The sequence below is a fragment of the Cynocephalus volans genome, chromosome 3, assembly GCF_027409185.1.
Source record: "Cynocephalus volans isolate mCynVol1 chromosome 3, mCynVol1.pri, whole genome shotgun sequence".
Classification (NCBI taxonomy): Eukaryota; Metazoa; Chordata; class Mammalia; order Dermoptera; family Cynocephalidae; genus Cynocephalus; species Cynocephalus volans.
Genome location: NC_084462.1, coordinates 93,737,855 through 93,755,837, shown reverse-complemented (window position 1 = coordinate 93,755,837; position 17,983 = coordinate 93,737,855). Strand labels below are relative to the sequence as shown.

Genomic DNA, 17,983 nt, shown 5'->3' with positions numbered 1-17,983 from the left:
GATCTTGGAATTCTATTTTCTGAGGCTTTCCATTCTCAGGACCAGTTTCTTTCTTGAATAGCTTAGTTCATCAGGTTCTATTTTCTTAATCCATAAAGTAAAAACAATATGAATTGATAAGAAAATAACATTTCGTTGTTAAAATATAAATTGAAATAGTCTTTTTAGGAGGGGGGTTGTGTACAAAAAGCACTGCTCTTTGAATCTCAACATTCTCTCAGGTAACTTAGCTCTGATTTCTGTTAACTACACTTTGTCCAACATTTCTGAAAGTACTATCTCTGGCACCACTGAATTCATTTAATGCCTCTGGAGCACTGTAAAAATCTTGAGGTTTTTCAGGAAAAAACCCACATAAGTCTAAGTTCATTATACAAAACTCATGGTGATGCCCACTAGGCTCTAGTCTAAGGGGACAGACTTACCCCACCCCTTCTGCTGCTGCTGCTGTAGCGGTGGTCCCTTCAGATGCCCACTCTGCTCAGATTTGAAAAAACAAAAGGAGAAGAAAATCCAACTCAGACCATCATAAGAAGCAACTTTCCATTTAATCATTCTACATGGATGTTTACTTTTTTAAAAGTTGTCTGGCAAGAAAACCTAAACAGCCCCCATTGTCCAGACCCCTGGCCTGCCCTGCTGAGGCTGCTGTGGTGAATCTGCTGGAACCCAGTAGCTCTAGTAGGACAGCTCCTGCAGGACACAAGAGGACAACAGCTCCCTAGTCTTCAACTAGTGTCCCATCTGGTAGGTGACACTACTGTAATAATCAGTAATAGTAAAATAAATTATTTTTATTTGATACTTTCAAAATAATACACATCTATGAAAAATCAAAATTCAAAACCAAAAATTATCCTGCAAATCAGAAGGATGAGAAACAGTTGCTGAGCCTTTCTTGAAAGAACCTCTGAAGTAAATGTTTTCCCAGTTTGTTTAGAAAGGGCATGGGCCTATCCCTTTCTTCTGGAAAAAACCCTCCTAGGCTGCAGTGGACTTTTGAGTCATGAGAGGAGGATTTGGTATATGTGCCGATGGTTCCGCAATGGGTCCCATTGCTGGGAATGAGTAGCTGGGCTCCTTGGTCCACCTGGCTAGTTACTGGGAGGAGTCATGCCTTCTCAGGTGTCAATGAGCAGGCTCACCACTGAGCGGATTTTGCAGGCAAACCATCGCCTGAGGGGACAAAAGTATTGATAGTGGAACTGTTCAAACTCAGGGGTCTGGCGGATATCGCGGAAAAAGGCAATGTCAAGGTCAGACTCGGTAAGGATGATCAGGAGGAGGAGCAAAACAAAGAGGAGTCCCATGGTCACAAGGAGCAAACGGAGGACACTTAAAACAAATTTATTCACCTGTTCCTCCTCTGGCCCGCCGTGCCCCTGACACAGCGCCCTCAGCTCTCCCCTAAGGGCCTCCACCTCAGCAGCAGTTGGGGTGCTGGCCTCAGACTCCTTCTCCTCCTCAATGCTGCAGGTGGCTCCGTTGATCTGCCGGGAAAGCAGCATCAACTCCAGGCTGTGCTCAGCCACGGGGGTGGGCAGCACGCTGTCTGCAGGGCTGTAGGCCTCATCTGCAATCACAGCTACTCGTTCGTTGTTGTCTGCCCTGCTGCTTCTCACATGAGGCAGAAAGCTGTCCCCGTGGGAAGAGGAACGCACCGGTGTGGAATGGGCACTATCCCGCAGGGACTCTAGGCCTGCAAGGCAAAAGGAACACATGTAGGCTTTCTGTGTCCCAACACATACTGCTGTGCGATGGCAATCATTCTGTTTAATCAGGTGCCCCTCTGCGCAACGCACGTGACCAGTTGCACTCCATTTTTATACATCAAGAATAAGACAAGAGAAGCAGCAGAAATCAGAATGGCCATTTTGGAAGTTTTTTGTGGGGTTTTTGTTTGTTTGTTTTTTGCTTTTTGCTTATAGTCTTGGCCTATTTTGTTAAAGATTCTGCCTTTCCTGCGTTTGGTGCCCTGGGGCTGGTTTTAATCCCAATTTGAAAGAGAATCTGAGTCACAGGCTATCCCTGATGCAGAGCTGGGGCCAGGGTTCAGAGATCTCAAGTCTGCCTCTTGGGTGGAGGGCCTTGAGAGGCAGTAATCGGGAGAAGGAGAATGTTTTTGCCTAATTGGACTTCATCAAATCCTAAATAATTGTCAAATACTAACTGGGCATCCTTGTTAACAACCCAGTACACAGTGTCTTGAGCTCATGAGGTCAGTCTTTTGGAGTTCTACAATTTCTATCAGTTTCTTCAGCCTCCCAGTTCTACTGTACTGACCTTGTGGGATAGCAGAAACCTCTCTGCTATGCCTAAGTGCTTCCTGATGCAGAAGGGGAGTAATCCCTGGCCAACTGCCTCTTTTCACCTTAGAAGGATCTGGGTGTATAATAGGCTGACAGCTCTCATATCTTTAGAAACTCCTGAGTGCAAAGTAGTCAATCAGATCTTGTTGGGTCAGGGGGACCTTCTTACATTTGTTAGAAGAAATGGTCTTCTGGCCCCTAAAACTACTCATTATCTCTTTCTCAGATGGAACATTTCTCTTTCTAAGACTCACAGGGTTCAAGCGCTGGCAGGGAAAACAGGTGTTGGTTACGTCCTCAACTAAACAATAGCCACCCAGGCCAGAGCCTCTGGGCTTATAGTCACCAAGTATGGCTTACATCACAGTGCTCCCAAGGAAATGGCTTCTTAGTTCAGGTTCAACATCTGCATTTTCCACTCCTGGCCATCTTGGTAGTGCCAGTGCAGCTCTCCCTGCCTTGGTGGCCTATGACAAGAAAAGCTAGTCCCCTTCTATTGCTCTGAAATAGACCCTGACGGTCCCAGACCGAACCAGATTCCCAGCTCAGTGCAGGTTTGAACTAACTAGGGCTGCTTAGGGAGTTTTTCAGTTCAGAGCTAGCTCCAGAAGCCCAAAGGTCTTTTTTAAAAAGGTGTCAGTAACCTCTCAAAAATGTGTTGCATCTTCCTCGGCTCCTCCATGGCTTGGCTATTTGTACCCCAGCAGCCTGCCTGGCAGAGCCCGTCTTAGCACAGGCACAGTAGGGATTCTCCAGAAGTATGAACCCTAGAATCTGGGTTATGAATGAGTAGGACCGGGTGGGGGGTGGGGGCAATAGCAGGGCACCTGCTATCCACCTAGACTCCCCATCTCCTCACCATTGGTACATTTACCACAGTTCTCAAATTCTGCTTTCAGAAGCTCCTTGTGGTCCTAGCTATATTTTGATTGTTCCTATGCTACAATACTAAATTTGTATAATGTATTAAATGTTATAAAGCACTTTATCTTTCAACAGCTCCATTAAGTAGTGCAGGCAAGAGGTTACATAATTTGCCTAAAGTCATGTGGTTGGTTGTTAATGGCAAAGCCAAGGATGGAATCCAAGCCTCTGTTTCATGGTGCTACTGATCGTGGAGTTGGATTCATGGGAATGGAACAATGGGCCAGGATGGATTAAGTCAACAGCCTGCACCTGCCTTAGCTTTAAGTCCCAATTGCCCAAGAAACTATTGTGAAATAACATGAAATTAAGAGCCCCTGTCCTTTGTTCCAGAGCTCTTGATGTTCCTTTGATGTCTCTTTATTTTACCCAGTATTCCTCCCCCAACATCCCCATTTGCACATGCAGCATGAGGAATATGGACCTTGGAGTGTGTTATGGGTCACTGATAAAACGGAAACCATAAGGCCCTGATGGCAGCATGTTGTAAGCACTCCTCTGCCCCCTTTCTCTGGAACCTCAGTCCCATTCCACAGGGCACATGACACTGTTCCAAAGCCTGTCCCTTAACAAGGATAGCTATGACTGCCAGATCTTACAAAGTATGGCCAGCTTAGCCGTCAGTAGCCACTTCAGCGCAAGCTTAGCTTAGCCTACAACTAAGCCGTAAGCTTGCTGGGGAAGAAGAGAGGAAAATCCTGTAACATCAGAGGAGAGCAAGTCAGAAGCCACGTTATATTGTGACTTGTTGGTACTGTCAGTAAACAAGATAATGGATAGGTATGCATTTCTAGTAGAATGCCTGGCAAATACAATTGCTCAGTAAATATTAGTCTTCTGCTCCCTCAACAGAACACCTCACCTGTAAGGTCATCATTCCATACCAGGTTAGTCTTATGGCAGAAATTCAGCTTTCAGTACTCCAGAAGCCACCATCCACCCCGCCCCTTCATCAAACTTGTTATTCTGGGATGGGTTGGTACCATGGGAAGGATCTGGGCTAAGTGGCACAGCAAAACAAAGTGTCTTTTTTTTTTTTTTTTACCTTGGAGGTGCTCCAGCTGATCCCCTTGACCAGAGGTAACTCCCAGTGGGATGGGGGGCCCAGTAGTCAGGACCCTACCCTGGAGCCGGGGCCCCATCCTCAGGATGCGCACACTTAGGGGCCGAAAGCAATGATTAGTCAACCGGAGCTGTACACGGACTCTGGTGTGAATCTTAATCAGACTCTTCCCCATGGTGGCCCAGGAAGGCAGATCCTTCTTCAGTGGAAACCAGCTGATCTCCTCAGGGAAACCAGCCAGGCAGGGGAGATACAGAGAGGAAAAGGACAGAAAGCCAACTAGGGACAAAGGATTTTCTCTGATCCCACACCGTGGCAGCCCTTAGCAGTGTCGCTGGTGCTGGAGAAAGAAGGTAGCTCCCTGAGCCTCAGATCAGGCTGAACTGCAAGGAAGGAGCAGCTCTGGGAGGCCGACGTTATCAGGAGACTGGATTTCGTCAGAAGCACTTAGAGCCATAAAAAGCAATGCTTCCCCAGCCTGTAGCTCTTTCCCTGAGGCCCATATAAGGGCCCCAGCCTCTCAGAGGGTGAGGGACAGAGACGGCAGGGAACAATCCCAGAGGGTAGGGGAAGCAAGACTGTCCCAGAAAAACCAGGACGTAAAGCTACAAAGACATTGGGCTTCATCCAGGCCACATACAGTACAGGCCTGCCCAGGTGCCAACAAAGTCAACACCAGCTTTGGGCTGGGTGGCTCTGAAGAACAAGGTGGTTCTGGGACTGGAAATGGGCTGTGTCCCATCCTCCACTGGGCTCTATTCTATCAGCCCCCTGCTGCTGAGCGGCACCCCATGGGGCACAATGAGTGGAAAAAAAAGATAGACCTGAGAGTCCTCTCTGGGTCAGGCTTACATTAATTGCACGTGTTATCTTGGCATTCCTAAGTATCTAAGAGCAGAGGGTAGGGCTACCCAATTCATAGTCATTTTTTAAAGGGTCCCAGTTCACTGGGATTACATGATTTTATTCAAACTAGTATGTTAATGCTTTTACAATTTTTTCCCCATTATTTTTGGAGATAGCAAATAAACCTTCCCTGGAAAAGTCAAATGGTTTCTGTGATACTACTGATTTATAGGCCATAAGGACTATAGGAAAGCAATCTTTGATGGAGCATGAACCACTTTCAAATGTCCATAAATTGTAAAAGCTGTGTTTGTTAGGACTTTTAAAGGCAACATTCCCTCTTGAGAGATGGTGCATCTGAAATATTGCCTCCTGGAAAATAATCCATTCTTTATTTCCATAGACTTGGTAGCCCCTAGGATAAAACCATTTAATTGCTAAAATCTTTTATTTTTTCCACATTCAAACCAGATTTCCACCCTCCTCTCTTCACTGTGAGCCTGTGAGATTCATTCCTGTGGGGTCAGTTCTTAGTTTCTTTTACCTACCGCCTCCTGAGTCTAATGGGTCCTGGGCTGAGGGCCATGACTGGGATCATAGACTGTGTTGCCTGCTGAGCCTTGGGCACAGGGTGTGAGGAGCAGATTGACTTGGTGAATAGCATGTGGGTGCCAGCTGAGCCATAATCTGCCAAGTGTGAAATTCTAGGAGGCTGAGACTTTGAGGAAGTGCCCTGGCTCTCGGGAGTCTGTGCTCCTCAGCAGCATCTCCCCATACCCTCCTCTGGCATTTTGCAAGCAACAGTGAATAGTTTGGACAAGGAACATGCTGCTGCAATGGGATGAGATAGGTTCTGGGAGGAGGCTGGAAGTAAAGCCAGAGCTGGGTCGGGAACTAAGGCAGCCTCACAGCTTGTCTTGGGTGAACATGGGGAATGTTCTTCCCACTTCTGAGTTGTTCTGCTAACCCTACTTGAAAGCTATTCCAACACAGACAGCCTTACCCTTCCCTCTTCTGGGAATGCTGGTTTTGTTAGACATTCTTCCCTATTCTGGGAAGTAGACATGCATGAGGTTCCTCTCCTATTTTATACCCTGCTTTAGTGCCAGCTTCCCCAGGGGTTAGCCTTTTCTTTGGAGGACAGCTGTCCCAACTTTCTGTAGAAGCCTGGGAATGAAACTACTGTCTTCTGCCTCAGGGTGATTGGGAAAAAGGGACACAGAGAGGGGAGAGTTATGTTTCCTCAAAAGAGGAGAAGAAATTCATTCTACTTTCCTGAGATGTACACCCCAAAGGAAGAGGGGCAGTGGAGAGCCATGCTCACTTCTCTAGCTCAGCTTAAGGTGGAAGGAAAAACCAGTACGCTATGTCTGATGATGGTCAGATCTCAGTAATTTCACACCCTGCATAGCGATTATTCTTGGCATCTCACAAGGCACACTCCCATACCCACACTCCATTCCTTGGTGGGGGCAGGAGGCTCAGATAGGTTAAGCATCCTGCCCCAGAAAGTGTGTGGCGGAGCTCCTACTCAACCTCATCTTTGACTTCCTGACCAGGAGTCAAAGATGCACTGTGCTTGCTGCCTAACTAGTAAACGCTTTGATCTCTTTAAAGTACTTCTGCATATGTTAGCCTCCTTGCAACACATGGGGGGTAGGCAAGGAAGGTGTCCCTGTTTTACAAGTGCAGCAGCTAAGATACTCAAATAGTTAAGTAACTTGATGGTGGTTGTCTAGCCAGGATTCTCAACCCCTAGACTGGAGTTATATACCATATTCACGTGATACGGAGTCTTACTCTCAGTGACACATCCTAAAATCCTAAACACAAACCACACATCCTTCCAGGGAAACAGCAGAGCAAAAGTCTTTCCTACCCTGAGCAATTCTTTATTAACAAGCAGTATTCCCTTGGAAAGGGCAAAGGGCCTTTCCTCCCCAGCTTCTACCTCATTAATCCCAGGAGAGAGACAGGTTTGAAGCAATCCTGCTGCTGTGTCCTGCTGTTCGAGATCTTCTGAGGTCTTACAAAAACATCACCTTCAGGAATAAAAGCATTCAACTTTACACCCATATCCAGACTGTGGGTGAGCTGGGTCAGTGACAATCGCTAGACGGCAATATTCTGAGAGTGTGTCCTAACAGTCCTAACTACCTAGAGAATAGAGAGAATGGAGAGTTTATTGGCCTCAGCTATTGGGGCATCTAGTTCAGTGAAGACACAAAGAATTTCTCTCTCTTCCCATTTCTGCCTCCTCCAAAGGGAGGGAATGGTAGAGAGAGATGAAGTGTAATGAATTTCCTGAGCCAGTGGTAAGGAATTCAAATAGCAACAGGACAGATTTCTACAACTGAAGTAGAAGGTGGTGGCAACTACTGGAATGCCTCAGAACCAAGAGTTCATTTCTTGGTTATCTATCTCAGCCATCTGATCATTTAATCTATGGAGATTGGTCAGATCTAGAAAACAAGTGAAAAGCCACTTGATGGAAAGCAATTTCAGAACTGTGTGGAACCTGCTAGATCTCACATACACAAATCTCCCACAGGACTCATCCAAAACCTCTGATCTACAACCCCCCATCCTGGACTACAGCACAGCAGGCCTGGGTGGGATGTCCCCCACTTTACCCCCTGCTCGTGTTCCCATCCACGGGATAAAACCTTCCATGTGCCCCTGGAGGCTCTTTCTCCTGAGGAACTGGCTGCTATCTCTAAAGCAAATTAGCCTCTCTTCAAGGTCTCTGAGGAGGAACTTGCCATGTCACAACTTGGAGGAACCCAGCAGTCATCTCCAGGAGCTCATGCTCACCTTCCATGATGGAGATGTGAACAGCTCTTCTGCGGGTCCTGGGGACACTGCTCAGCCTTGGGCCATGGGTTATGGAGGGACAGCTCCGGCTGGGAACCATCCCTGCTCTGAGGTTAAAGAAAAAGAGAACCTTGTTAATTCAGTGCACAGACAAATGTGGTGGGGACTTGAATTTCAATACTGGCTATTAGCATTGCCTGGCTATATTAATTTAAGTTTTGGTGTTTTTTTTTTTTTTTTTTTTAATCTTTAATACCTTCTCTTTGCCTGTGGCCCCTGGATCACTGCTTCAAACTCCTCCACCTCCTTATATCCCAGAGCCACTTGAACCTTTCTTTAGTGTGGCAACAGTGCCACTGGTCTCCAGGGGCAGGACTGTCAGGAAGTAGAGCCCCAGGAAGAGCAATACTCCTGAAAATATGCCTGAAAACCGATACTGGCAGCTTCCCCTCATTTACAGTAGAAGTTGCTGCTGACGGGGGCCTCCATGTGGAGGGGCAGGCAGTAATGCTCTCATTCCCAGAGGGGTAGTCAGGTTGGCAAATCTGAGCCTTCTTGGCCAAGCATATTCTTTCTGACCGTTACCAGATTCTAGGAAATTGCCTTCTGGAAATGCATGATTTATGTATATACATGAAGCATGGATCCCAAAACTATTTTAGATCCAGCGTGGCAGGACTGTGGGGCTATCGCTGGTTTCCTCTAATGGACTGATTCCAGAACCAATGAAATATTGCTACTTGGACTCATATTCCATGGTCTATGATTAATGTCAAGACTTGGGAAGGCAGAAGAGAATTACTGAGTGAGGTGGCACCTGGGTCTGATGTACTATCTGCAAGCAGCCCTTCCTCCTTCCCTCCTTCTCCATCAAGGTTCAAAGATTTCTCCCCATATCTTCAGCTGAGGCAGGTTTCTTCACTTTCCTGTCCTATTCCACCCCTTCTGGTAACCATTGTGGCCAGGAGCTTCATAGTATTCAAATTGCTAGGTCATTTGAGATTCTGGAATCCGAGCTGTAACTGGTTTTGCAAGAAGCCCCGGCAGCCTACCTGTGTATTTCTGGTGGCTCTCGTTTGATCTTGGCACTTGACTCCATTACTTCCTTTGCGACTCGGCCACTGTAAGTAGTGTAATAAAAAGAAGCAACAAGAAATGAGACAGTGTTCCAGGACTGGGCACCTCTCCCACATCTCAGGTGCTTTAGCTGAGTTGGGAAATGGCCTCTTTTCCCCAATGTTTTGGTAACTAAGAAAGGCTTGCTTGCTGGCCTTTAGAAATTAAAGAGTTCCAAAACATCCTGACAGCCTGTCTGAGAGAGCTCTCTCCATCTCTGGAGTCTTTGGGATCTTCCATTCCCATTTAGGAATGATTCCTCATTGTCCAGCATGTTCCAATAATATTGCCAAAAACAACACTTTAGACAGTGAGACATGAAAAGAATCACTGTTAAAGTTCTTATTTTGCTGCTGTTGGAAGGAGGAGAAGATACACATATTTTAAACCCTACAGACAAGCAGCTATAGGAAAGGAAAGAAATAGTAAAAGGGTTAGGAGACAGGAGAATAGGATAGAAATCTTAGGCTTTTCTGACAGTCCCCCAGTTTCTTTTTTTTTTTTTTTTTGTCGTTTTTTCGTGACCAGCACTCAGCCAGTGAGTGCACCGGTCATTCCTATATAGGATCCGAACCCGCGGCGGGAGCGCCACCGCGCTCCCAGTGCAGCACTCTACCGAGTGCGCGACGGGCTCGGCCCCCCAGTTTCTTTGTTTTCAAGGATAAGGACTACCGAGTGACTGTTTTCTAGAGAAGGGTCTGAAAATAGATCCATAATGGTTACTTACTGTCACTATTTACCTGTATCGGAACCGGCTCCCTTTAAAGAATAAATTGCTGCTGGACACTGTGCGGACTTGGCTTGACTTCTCCAGCCTGCAGCAAGGCAAAGTCTAGTGTGACAAATGGCCTGAAACTGCCTCACACAGGCTACAGCAGCGCGTTCTCAGGTCCTTCCAAAGGCTACTTGAGGAAACTCGATTTAGGAAAAGCCCTCCATAGCCCATGCTTGTCTCTGACTCTCCTTTAGGATCTGAGGGCTAAGCTTATGGTGACCTGCCCTCCTGCCTCAGTGCCTGGGACAATCACATGGAAACCCATTTCAACATCAGGCGAGTGAAGGCTCCCCAAGAATGCTCCATGGGGTTCATCAGGAGGACTGGGAGAAGAAATGTTAGGGATGAAGGTCTGGGGTAGTAATAGAATGCCACTCATCTAATCTCAACCAGGTCATTTATTAGCAGTAGGACCTTGGGCACATTTCTTTCCCTCTCTTAGCCTCAATCTTCTTACCTATAAAATGATGGAGCTGTGACTACTGGACCTCAGGTATCCCTTCCAGTCCTAGTATTTGATGCTTCATGTCTATGTCTGGGTAACTGTGGGTGGAGAAGAGCGTAGGGGCTGCCCTTCCTGTCCCATCTCGCTCTTGGAGAGTCCTACAATACGTTATCAGAGTAAAGACTGAGAAGTCCTGCAGTGAAGAAACTAGCTTAATGTAAATAAAAAGTTCCATCATTTATTTGAACTTGGAACCATCCTCCCTCCCCCAGAGTGCCTATTTAACATCACTTCAAGGCTGCAGACAGCTGACGTGGAGACTCTGGAAGGCCATGGGCACTGTAAAACATCCTCCCAGGTGACTTTGCTGACATTTAGAAAAGTGAGCTTGGGCAGAGTGCCTGGAGAGAAGTCTCCCAAGACTCGACTCACTTGCAACACACCCAGGGTAACATAGTACTAATCCAGCCAGGAACCCATCTGGGACTGAGGCCTTTGCCATGAGCAGGCAAGGAGAATTATCCTCCCAATCTATGAGCAGTTCCTGGGAGACCCCATCCCTACATGTCTCAGGGCTCCATGAGATCTCAGACCACTTGCCCTTCTGCCTAAGCCTGTTCTCAAGTCTGACCCGGCTCCCTTCAAGGCACTAGGCCAAAGGCGTGACTGGTGATCTGTATGTGAGAGATGCTGAGAGCAAGGCCAAAGTGGCTGCTGCCAAAGACTTGGCATAACTAGGTATCTGACCCAGACTAGAGGCTTTAACACTTAGAACATTAAAGAGTCAATGGAAAACGGTGAAAAGTGACCTCAGTCTCCAGTGTGCATGGTGGCAGGGCTGGGTTGGTGTGGAAAGACTCAGAAACTGAGTTTGGTCACAGGTTCAGAAGCACACTTCTGTTCCCATGACACAGATGAAAGAACAAAGGCCTGAAGAAATGGTGCTGGAGGCATGGAAAGATGAGAGAAAAGGAAATCACTTTTGTGTGTGTTAGGTACTTTGGTGGAGAGAAAGAGAACACTTCCAAGTACACCGTCCCCAGGACAGTGATAGGTCAAGTGTGGAGAAGCCCCTGTCTGCCAGTGCCTTCCTGTCTATTGGGGAGGACCAGGGAATCTGGTCCTTCCTGGGCTACTCCTTGGCCCCACAAGCAGAAATTTGCATCTCAAATTGCTTATCTCCAGGTTCATATAACTGGCAAAACCTGGGGTCTGTCCTCACAGGCAAAGGGAAGGTGGTAGCAAAAGAAAAGAAATGTTTTCCTGGCTTTCCCTGGACAACAGGGACTGAATGGGAGGGAACTTTACAACACTTTTTGAGTGTCTTCCTCAGGAGAAGAAAGAAGCTCACTCAGGTTAGAATTCAAGCTGACCATTCAGTTCGTCCCTGATTCTGGTATCAAATGTACAGTGAATATTAAGCAATTCAGAAAGCTTCCTAGGAAACAGGCTCTGGGCTGTGGCCCTGGTAACTGGGATGAGAGCAATTCTGCCAGCTGGCATCCCATAGCAGCCAGCAGGTGGCAGAGAGTCTGGTTACAGGGAGGAGGATGGTGCCCACTCAGCCTGAGAAATTCTCATCTCTTCAGGATCCTTCAGGTTACTGGAGGAAGAACCTGGCCTGTCAGGGACATTTGGTGAGAGCAGGCTCACCCCGGGTGGAATATACTACACACTCTGTCTTGCCTTGTCCTGACTAAGATACATCTTATTAAAGCATAAATCATAATGTTACTTTTTTTTTTTTTTTTTTTTTTTTTTGGGGGCTGGTACAGGGATAGAACCCTGGATCTTGGTGTTATCAGCACCACGCTCTAACCAGCTGAGCTAACTGGCCAGCCCACATTCTATTTTTAAAACAAGACTGAGGAGTTTAATGAAACATACTTTACCTGGTATCACCCCTGTTTCTCAATGGGCCATTTCTGTGCTCCTTAATGCTTTTATAACCACTTTCTTAATCAAAGAAAACAACATAAAATCCTCACATACTTTACAAAATGCTTTGGTAAGCAAAGTTTTTGCCTTTGGCCCAAACCTGGCTTCTTAGTAACAGTCAAGCCCTTGCCCACCTCCAGCCACTCCATCCCAGGTTCCTGGGCACTTGGCCTGTCATTGGCACCACCTTTGGCAGTGATACACCAGGAGGGGCTGCCATCAACCCCAGCTTAGCACCAGGTCACCCACCAGGAAGCAGACCCCAGAGTCTCTCTATGGTTTAGGGCTGGGGCCTGGGGCCAGGGAGCTAGCTGTTCTCGTTTGTGCTTGGTCCTTTATGGAGCTGTTGTGCCCTATGCCTCCCAAGGCTCTGAATGGCTCCACAGGGACAGGTTAATTGAAGTTAGGCACCCACTGGCATTTTCTGGCCCAAACCTTACCCCCCAAAAACCCAGAACTGCTCTGCCACTGGGGTCTGTCCAAGGACATCTCAAGGCAGACCCTTTCGGCAACTCAGCTGAAACACATTCCCGGACCTTGACTCTGTATCTCCAGAGGGTACAGAGACCTAGAAAGGGGTGAGTTTTACTAGGAAGCTCAGCCTTGTCACCTCATATCTCCTCTCTCAAAGTTTCTCCAAATTTGCCTGCCCGTCATTCCTCTAAAAGTAGCCTTTGTGACTTTGGTTCTGATAAAGATGGTCCCTACCACATATGTCCACTCACTTGTAGAAGGCTTGGTTCTCAATTCCACATTTCCAGAGGTGCTTGCAGGCTTCTGGAGTTGGAGCAAAATATGTGAGAATAATTTTCTTTTCCTGCAAAGAATTGCACATAGAAATGGCTGAGTGAGGATGGAGAAGTGTAGGGTGAAGCAGCCCAGGGCACTGACCCCCAAGCTATTGGAGGGCCCCTGGCAGCTGGCTAGTTGGAATGAAAGGCCTACAGGACCCACTGGGGCAGAGCTCATTTCAGTATATCACCTCACACCTAGCAAGCCAGATCAGAGAAAGTCTAGTGGGCACAAGTTGAACCAGGAGAGCTCTTGGTGAGAAAATGGCACTCACATCTGGAGTTTCCATGTGAAAGAAGAATCTTACTTTGACTCCATTTCTTGGAGGTAGGGATCTCAAGAAGAACCTCTGGGTGTCATCCACAACCCTGAGGAAGTCCTGTGCTCCAGGGCTTTCCCACCCCTCCATACCTCACCTCCAGGTCTTGACCTTGGTCTTGGATTAGCATACAGGTGGCTTAACTCTACCTGGACCCCTTAGAATCAGCTCTGGCCATCAGGAACTGGCCCATTGCCCCAGCCCTCCATGATGAGAAGGAAGCCAGCACTCACCTCTTTCTGACTTACATATAAATAGAAAGTCTTTCCTTCAAATTTCAGTTTGGTCACCTCATTCCTGGAAGCACAAAGAGAGTACCTGTCACCTTGCTGTGGGTTGCTTGTTCACAGCTATGTCTTGTAGATGCACAGCCCACCCCCACTGGAAGGTGCTCAGACACAATTTTAGCCAAAATTAGAACTGAAACAAGACAGCAGCGCAGTGGCCTTAGAGAACAGTTGTTGGAATAGTTCACAGTTTTCTGGTCAATCATACTAATAGGGTGATAGGAGCATTTCGGGCTCATCAACAGTGGCTGTAAAAGGGAAACATTTGCATGGCAAGTGAGTCTGGGTAGAGTGTCTGGGGTCATTTCAGGATTTGGTTCATAACAAAGGTGCATTATCTGGATGGGACTGTCAAACGTAAGATGCCACAGGTAGCTGATGAGGCCAAAGTTCAAGATACAGCAAATAATGAAAAACAATGCAACCAGGTTCTGAGGGAGTTGAGTCTTTCAGGTGACTGTGCCACTGGATGGAAAATGCAGTTTAATGCAGACAGATGTCAAACAATCTCAGGGAGGGGTGGGGCAACATACCAAAGAGAGAGAACAGATTACATGGAACAGTCATGCAGCGTACTGACCAGGAAAGGGGCTTAGGGGGTATTGTAGAAAAATCCTTGAAGCCACCAGCCCAGTGAATGGCTGCAGTAAAAGAGGCAAACAGGATACTGGGGTACGTCACCCGCGGGACAGACACAAATCAGAAGAAGTGACATGGTTACTGTACATGGCATGGCCTAGACCTCACCTCCTCAACCTGCTCTCAGCCTTGGTTACATTACAAAATGGAAATATTACCAGGGTCTTAGGTGGATGTCCCTGAGAGCCAGAGAACCAGGCCTCACTTCACTTCTGTCTGTCCAACACAACTGCCCTCTGGAACTCAAGGCCCTCTCCACCTTGCTGCAGTCCTTATTTTTCTACCCAACTGGGACCCCCAAGGAGGTCTGATCGTGTACATCTGCCTCCACTTGGCTTCTTCCACTTTATAATTTCTAGGGAAATTTCCCGAATATTCTAAGAAGGAGCACAAAGGTAGTGAGAACCACGTATATAATTTACTGCTGGACAAAATTCAGTGGACAGAGGAACATCACTTGTTCTCTGTGGTCCCAGAAATCATGGCTAGAACAGGATGAAAGTTCACAACTTCTGACTATTGGTTCTGAGTAAATATAAACCACATGGTATTCCTTCAGTGTTTGATTCCCTCTCATTCTCCGTCTCAATCAATCAATCTCATACACACAGAGAATAAATACCAACAGGTTAATATATAAACAAGCACACAGATCATCTAGGCTCCAACAAGCAAGATAGGAAAGTAAGGAGTTTTCTTTTGAAAGTGAGATTAGGTTTTCATCTATTATCATTAAGTGGGGACATAGTGAAGAGGAGACTTCCTGAAGAAGTGGCACCCGAGGGAAGCCATAGAGAGGAAGGGTCTAGGAGAACTGGGGAGCATCATGGCTTCTGGAGGGGTAGGGGTAATTGAGGGACTGCATTATCTGTAACAGGCATGTCCCACTTGCTGCTAGCTAAACATGTACCCTACTAGGGACCACATGAGACAGCTACCCCAGTCAGAATATGGTCCAGGATCTGGGCCCTCTAAGGAACATTGAACAGCCCGGATGTACCAAGCAGCAAATGCTCCTCACTTAGGAAAGCTGTGGACTGATACTGCTCATTGTCTTCTCCTGAAAAGTATTTTGTTGGACAGGAGACCCCAAACTTTCATATCTTCACATGGAGAGCACAGTGAAGCAGGCCAACTCGAGGAAGCCTAGGAAACATGTGTGTTGGGGTGTGTTCTGATAACTCCAGGGCTGCCTTGTGAAGTGGCTGTTGTCCTGAGGAGCAGCATCTGGCTCTGCATGCCGGAGGCGCAGTTTCACTCGCACTCTGGTTGATCATCATGTCGCCATTCTTTACAAAAGCAATATGGGTTGGAAAGGTGGTGTCTGACCACAAGCTCAGCAGGGGAGCTGAAGAGGGCATAGGACCTGCAGCGGCCCTGGAGGAAAGCTTACTAGGAAACAACTCTGTACTCAGATTCTTCATTAGTTCTTCTGGAGAAGGTAAAGGAACCCAGACACAAAGCAGGCTTCCCCCGCTGAGCTCTGCTGGACCAAAGGAAGCCACTTATCTAAGTCCATTGGAAGAGGTGGCCAGTTTAGACAAGACAGTCTGAGGCCTATGAAGGTACAGAAACCACAGGGGCTTAGTGGACTATGCAAAATGTTCTGATGAGGCTGACAAATGTTTGCATGGGTCAGCAAAAGGGTCTCCAGGATAACCTCATGTTGATCAACAAACCAGAGTTTGTGCTGCATCAGCTCCCAGAGCCGTGCAGCTAAACAGATCCCAAACAAAAAACGGGGCAGGAGAGGAAGCAGTTCAGAGTAGCTGCAGCCCAGAAGTGGGAGGGGAGAAGGGAGGGAAGGAAGAAAGAATGGGGATGTGATTCCTGGAGGCTGAAGACACTTAAGCCCTAAAGAGAGATAGGAGTGAGACAGAGGAGAACCTAAGCTCTTGCAGAGAAAATGCCCACAGTGGGGGTTGGTCTGAGGAGGTTTTTTTTGCCAGAGCAACAGGATGACTTAGGAATCACTGTCTGTGCCTTCCTCATTAGCAGAATGGGCAAGGGAGTTGGGCCTTCCACAGAGATGCTCCAGAACAGCTGGCTCAGCAGGGCTGGCTATGGCCTTCAGTGGGTGACTGCCCCCAAGGACTCAGTTTTCATGGGAACTTTGCTTCCCTAACATTGGCTCTAGTCCAGGCCTTTTATCCTCCCCAGAAATCAAACCTCCACAACCTTTCTCTCTCTGGAGAGGCTGTTGGCTCTCAGGGACACCCCTTTGGAAGAACAGGATCCCTAGGAAGAGACCACTACCTTTATCAGTTACCATTACCAACACAAGGCTTTCAAGAGGGCTCCAAACCATAATTGCCCAATCACAGACAAAGAACATGGGAACCATAGCCCCTCCCCAGTTGATGAGGTATAAAGAGCCTGTTTTGGAAATGAAGACACTCACCATTTAATGAAGTGGACCCTCTTGTTTCCTTGCAGAACAACAAACCCAAAAGGAGTGAAGGCCAGAAATGCAGCATTTCCTGACACGTCCTGCAACACAGAAAAACTTCTCACTAGGGTGATGCAGGCAGAGGTGAAAGGGTGAAAAATACAGTTGTTCATAGGTGATGCAGAGTTAAAACTTGACAGTAGGTCACAGAGGGAAGAGTATGGCATTTGGAATCACAAGACTGTGATTTAAGTCCCAGCCTTGCCGCTTGCCAGGGGCATGACTTAGGCAAGTTACTTACTGAGCCTCAGTGCCCTTTTCTGTGAGTTGTAAATTATAATGACAACTGTGTTGTTATAATGACAACAATGAGCTTAGAAGGTTGTTGTGAACATCCACAGTGAATGGCAAAGCCTCATGCCTTACTGAGGGGTGCAGCAATAAAGTGGTGCAGTCACTTTGGAAAACAATTTGGAAGTTCCTCAAGTTGTTAAACATAAAGTTAGCATATGACCTGGAAATTCTACTCCTAGGTATGTACCCAAGAGAACTGAAAACATATGTCCACACAGAAACTAGTACATGGATGTTAATAGTAGTGCTATTCATAATAGCCAAGCAATGAAGACAATCCAATCCATTTTCCAGTGGAAAATGTCTATCTATTGACAAATGAATAAGCAAGTGGTATATTATAGTACAAGGGAATATTATTCAGCAGTAAAAGAGATGAAGTACTAATACATGCTACAACATGGGTGAACCTTGAATACATTATGTCAAGTCAAAGAAGCAAGTTAGAAAGGATCATATATTATATGATATCATTTACACGAAATGTCCAAAATAGGCAAATTCATGGAGACAAAAAGATTACTGGTTGCCAGGGGCTGGGGGGGGAGATAAGATGGGGAGAGACTGCTAAATGGGTACGGGGTTTCTTTTTGGGGGTTATGAAAATATTTTAAAATTACACAGTGGTGATAGTTGCATAACTGTGAATATACTAAATACCACTGAATTACACACGTTGAAAGGCTGAATTTTACGATATGGGAATTATATCTTGGAAAGCTGTTATTAAAGAGAGAGAGAGGCAGTTATCATTATCATGATGGTCCTAACACACTGGGATTCCTCAGGAAAGTTTAGCTGAAGAAAAGACAAGAAATAATTGGCCGAGTAGAACAGTTGCCACCAGCCCTGAGGTGCCTGAACAAATAGAGAGGGCCTCCTGGTCATCTGTCGCCATCAGTTTGTAAACACCAGGCTTGAAGCTTTACTGAGCATAGTGAGAAGCTGCAGGCCACTGTTCCCTCCATGGGAA

At 46.7% G+C, this 17,983-nt stretch overlaps 1 protein-coding gene across 4 annotated transcripts in view; it reads right to left on the bottom strand.

Annotated features, from left to right (window-relative positions):
* Positions 1 to 402: 402 nt before the first annotated feature.
* The window catches only part of FRMD5 (FERM domain containing 5), a 348,443-nt gene continuing 330,862 nt past the window's right edge, over positions 403 to 17,983 (bottom strand). Inside the window, exons 8-15 of one of the 4 annotated variants that reach the window (XM_063090981.1) lie at positions 16,669 to 16,757; positions 13,575 to 13,638; positions 12,956 to 13,047; positions 9,813 to 9,887; positions 9,009 to 9,077; positions 7,957 to 8,063; positions 1,356 to 1,699; positions 403 to 477 (exon numbers count right to left, since the gene is read on the bottom strand). In XM_063090981.1, coding sequence (XP_062947051.1) covers positions 403 to 477; positions 1,356 to 1,699; positions 7,957 to 8,063; positions 9,009 to 9,077; positions 9,813 to 9,887; positions 12,956 to 13,047; positions 13,575 to 13,638; positions 16,669 to 16,757 — 915 coding nt within the window. Of the gene's footprint in view, positions 478 to 1,121; positions 1,700 to 7,956; positions 8,064 to 9,008; positions 9,078 to 9,812; positions 9,888 to 12,955; positions 13,048 to 13,574; positions 13,639 to 16,668; positions 16,758 to 17,983 lie in introns of those variants that run through there. The other 3 variants (XM_063090982.1, XM_063090983.1, XM_063090980.1) reach the window with 3 other exon arrangements.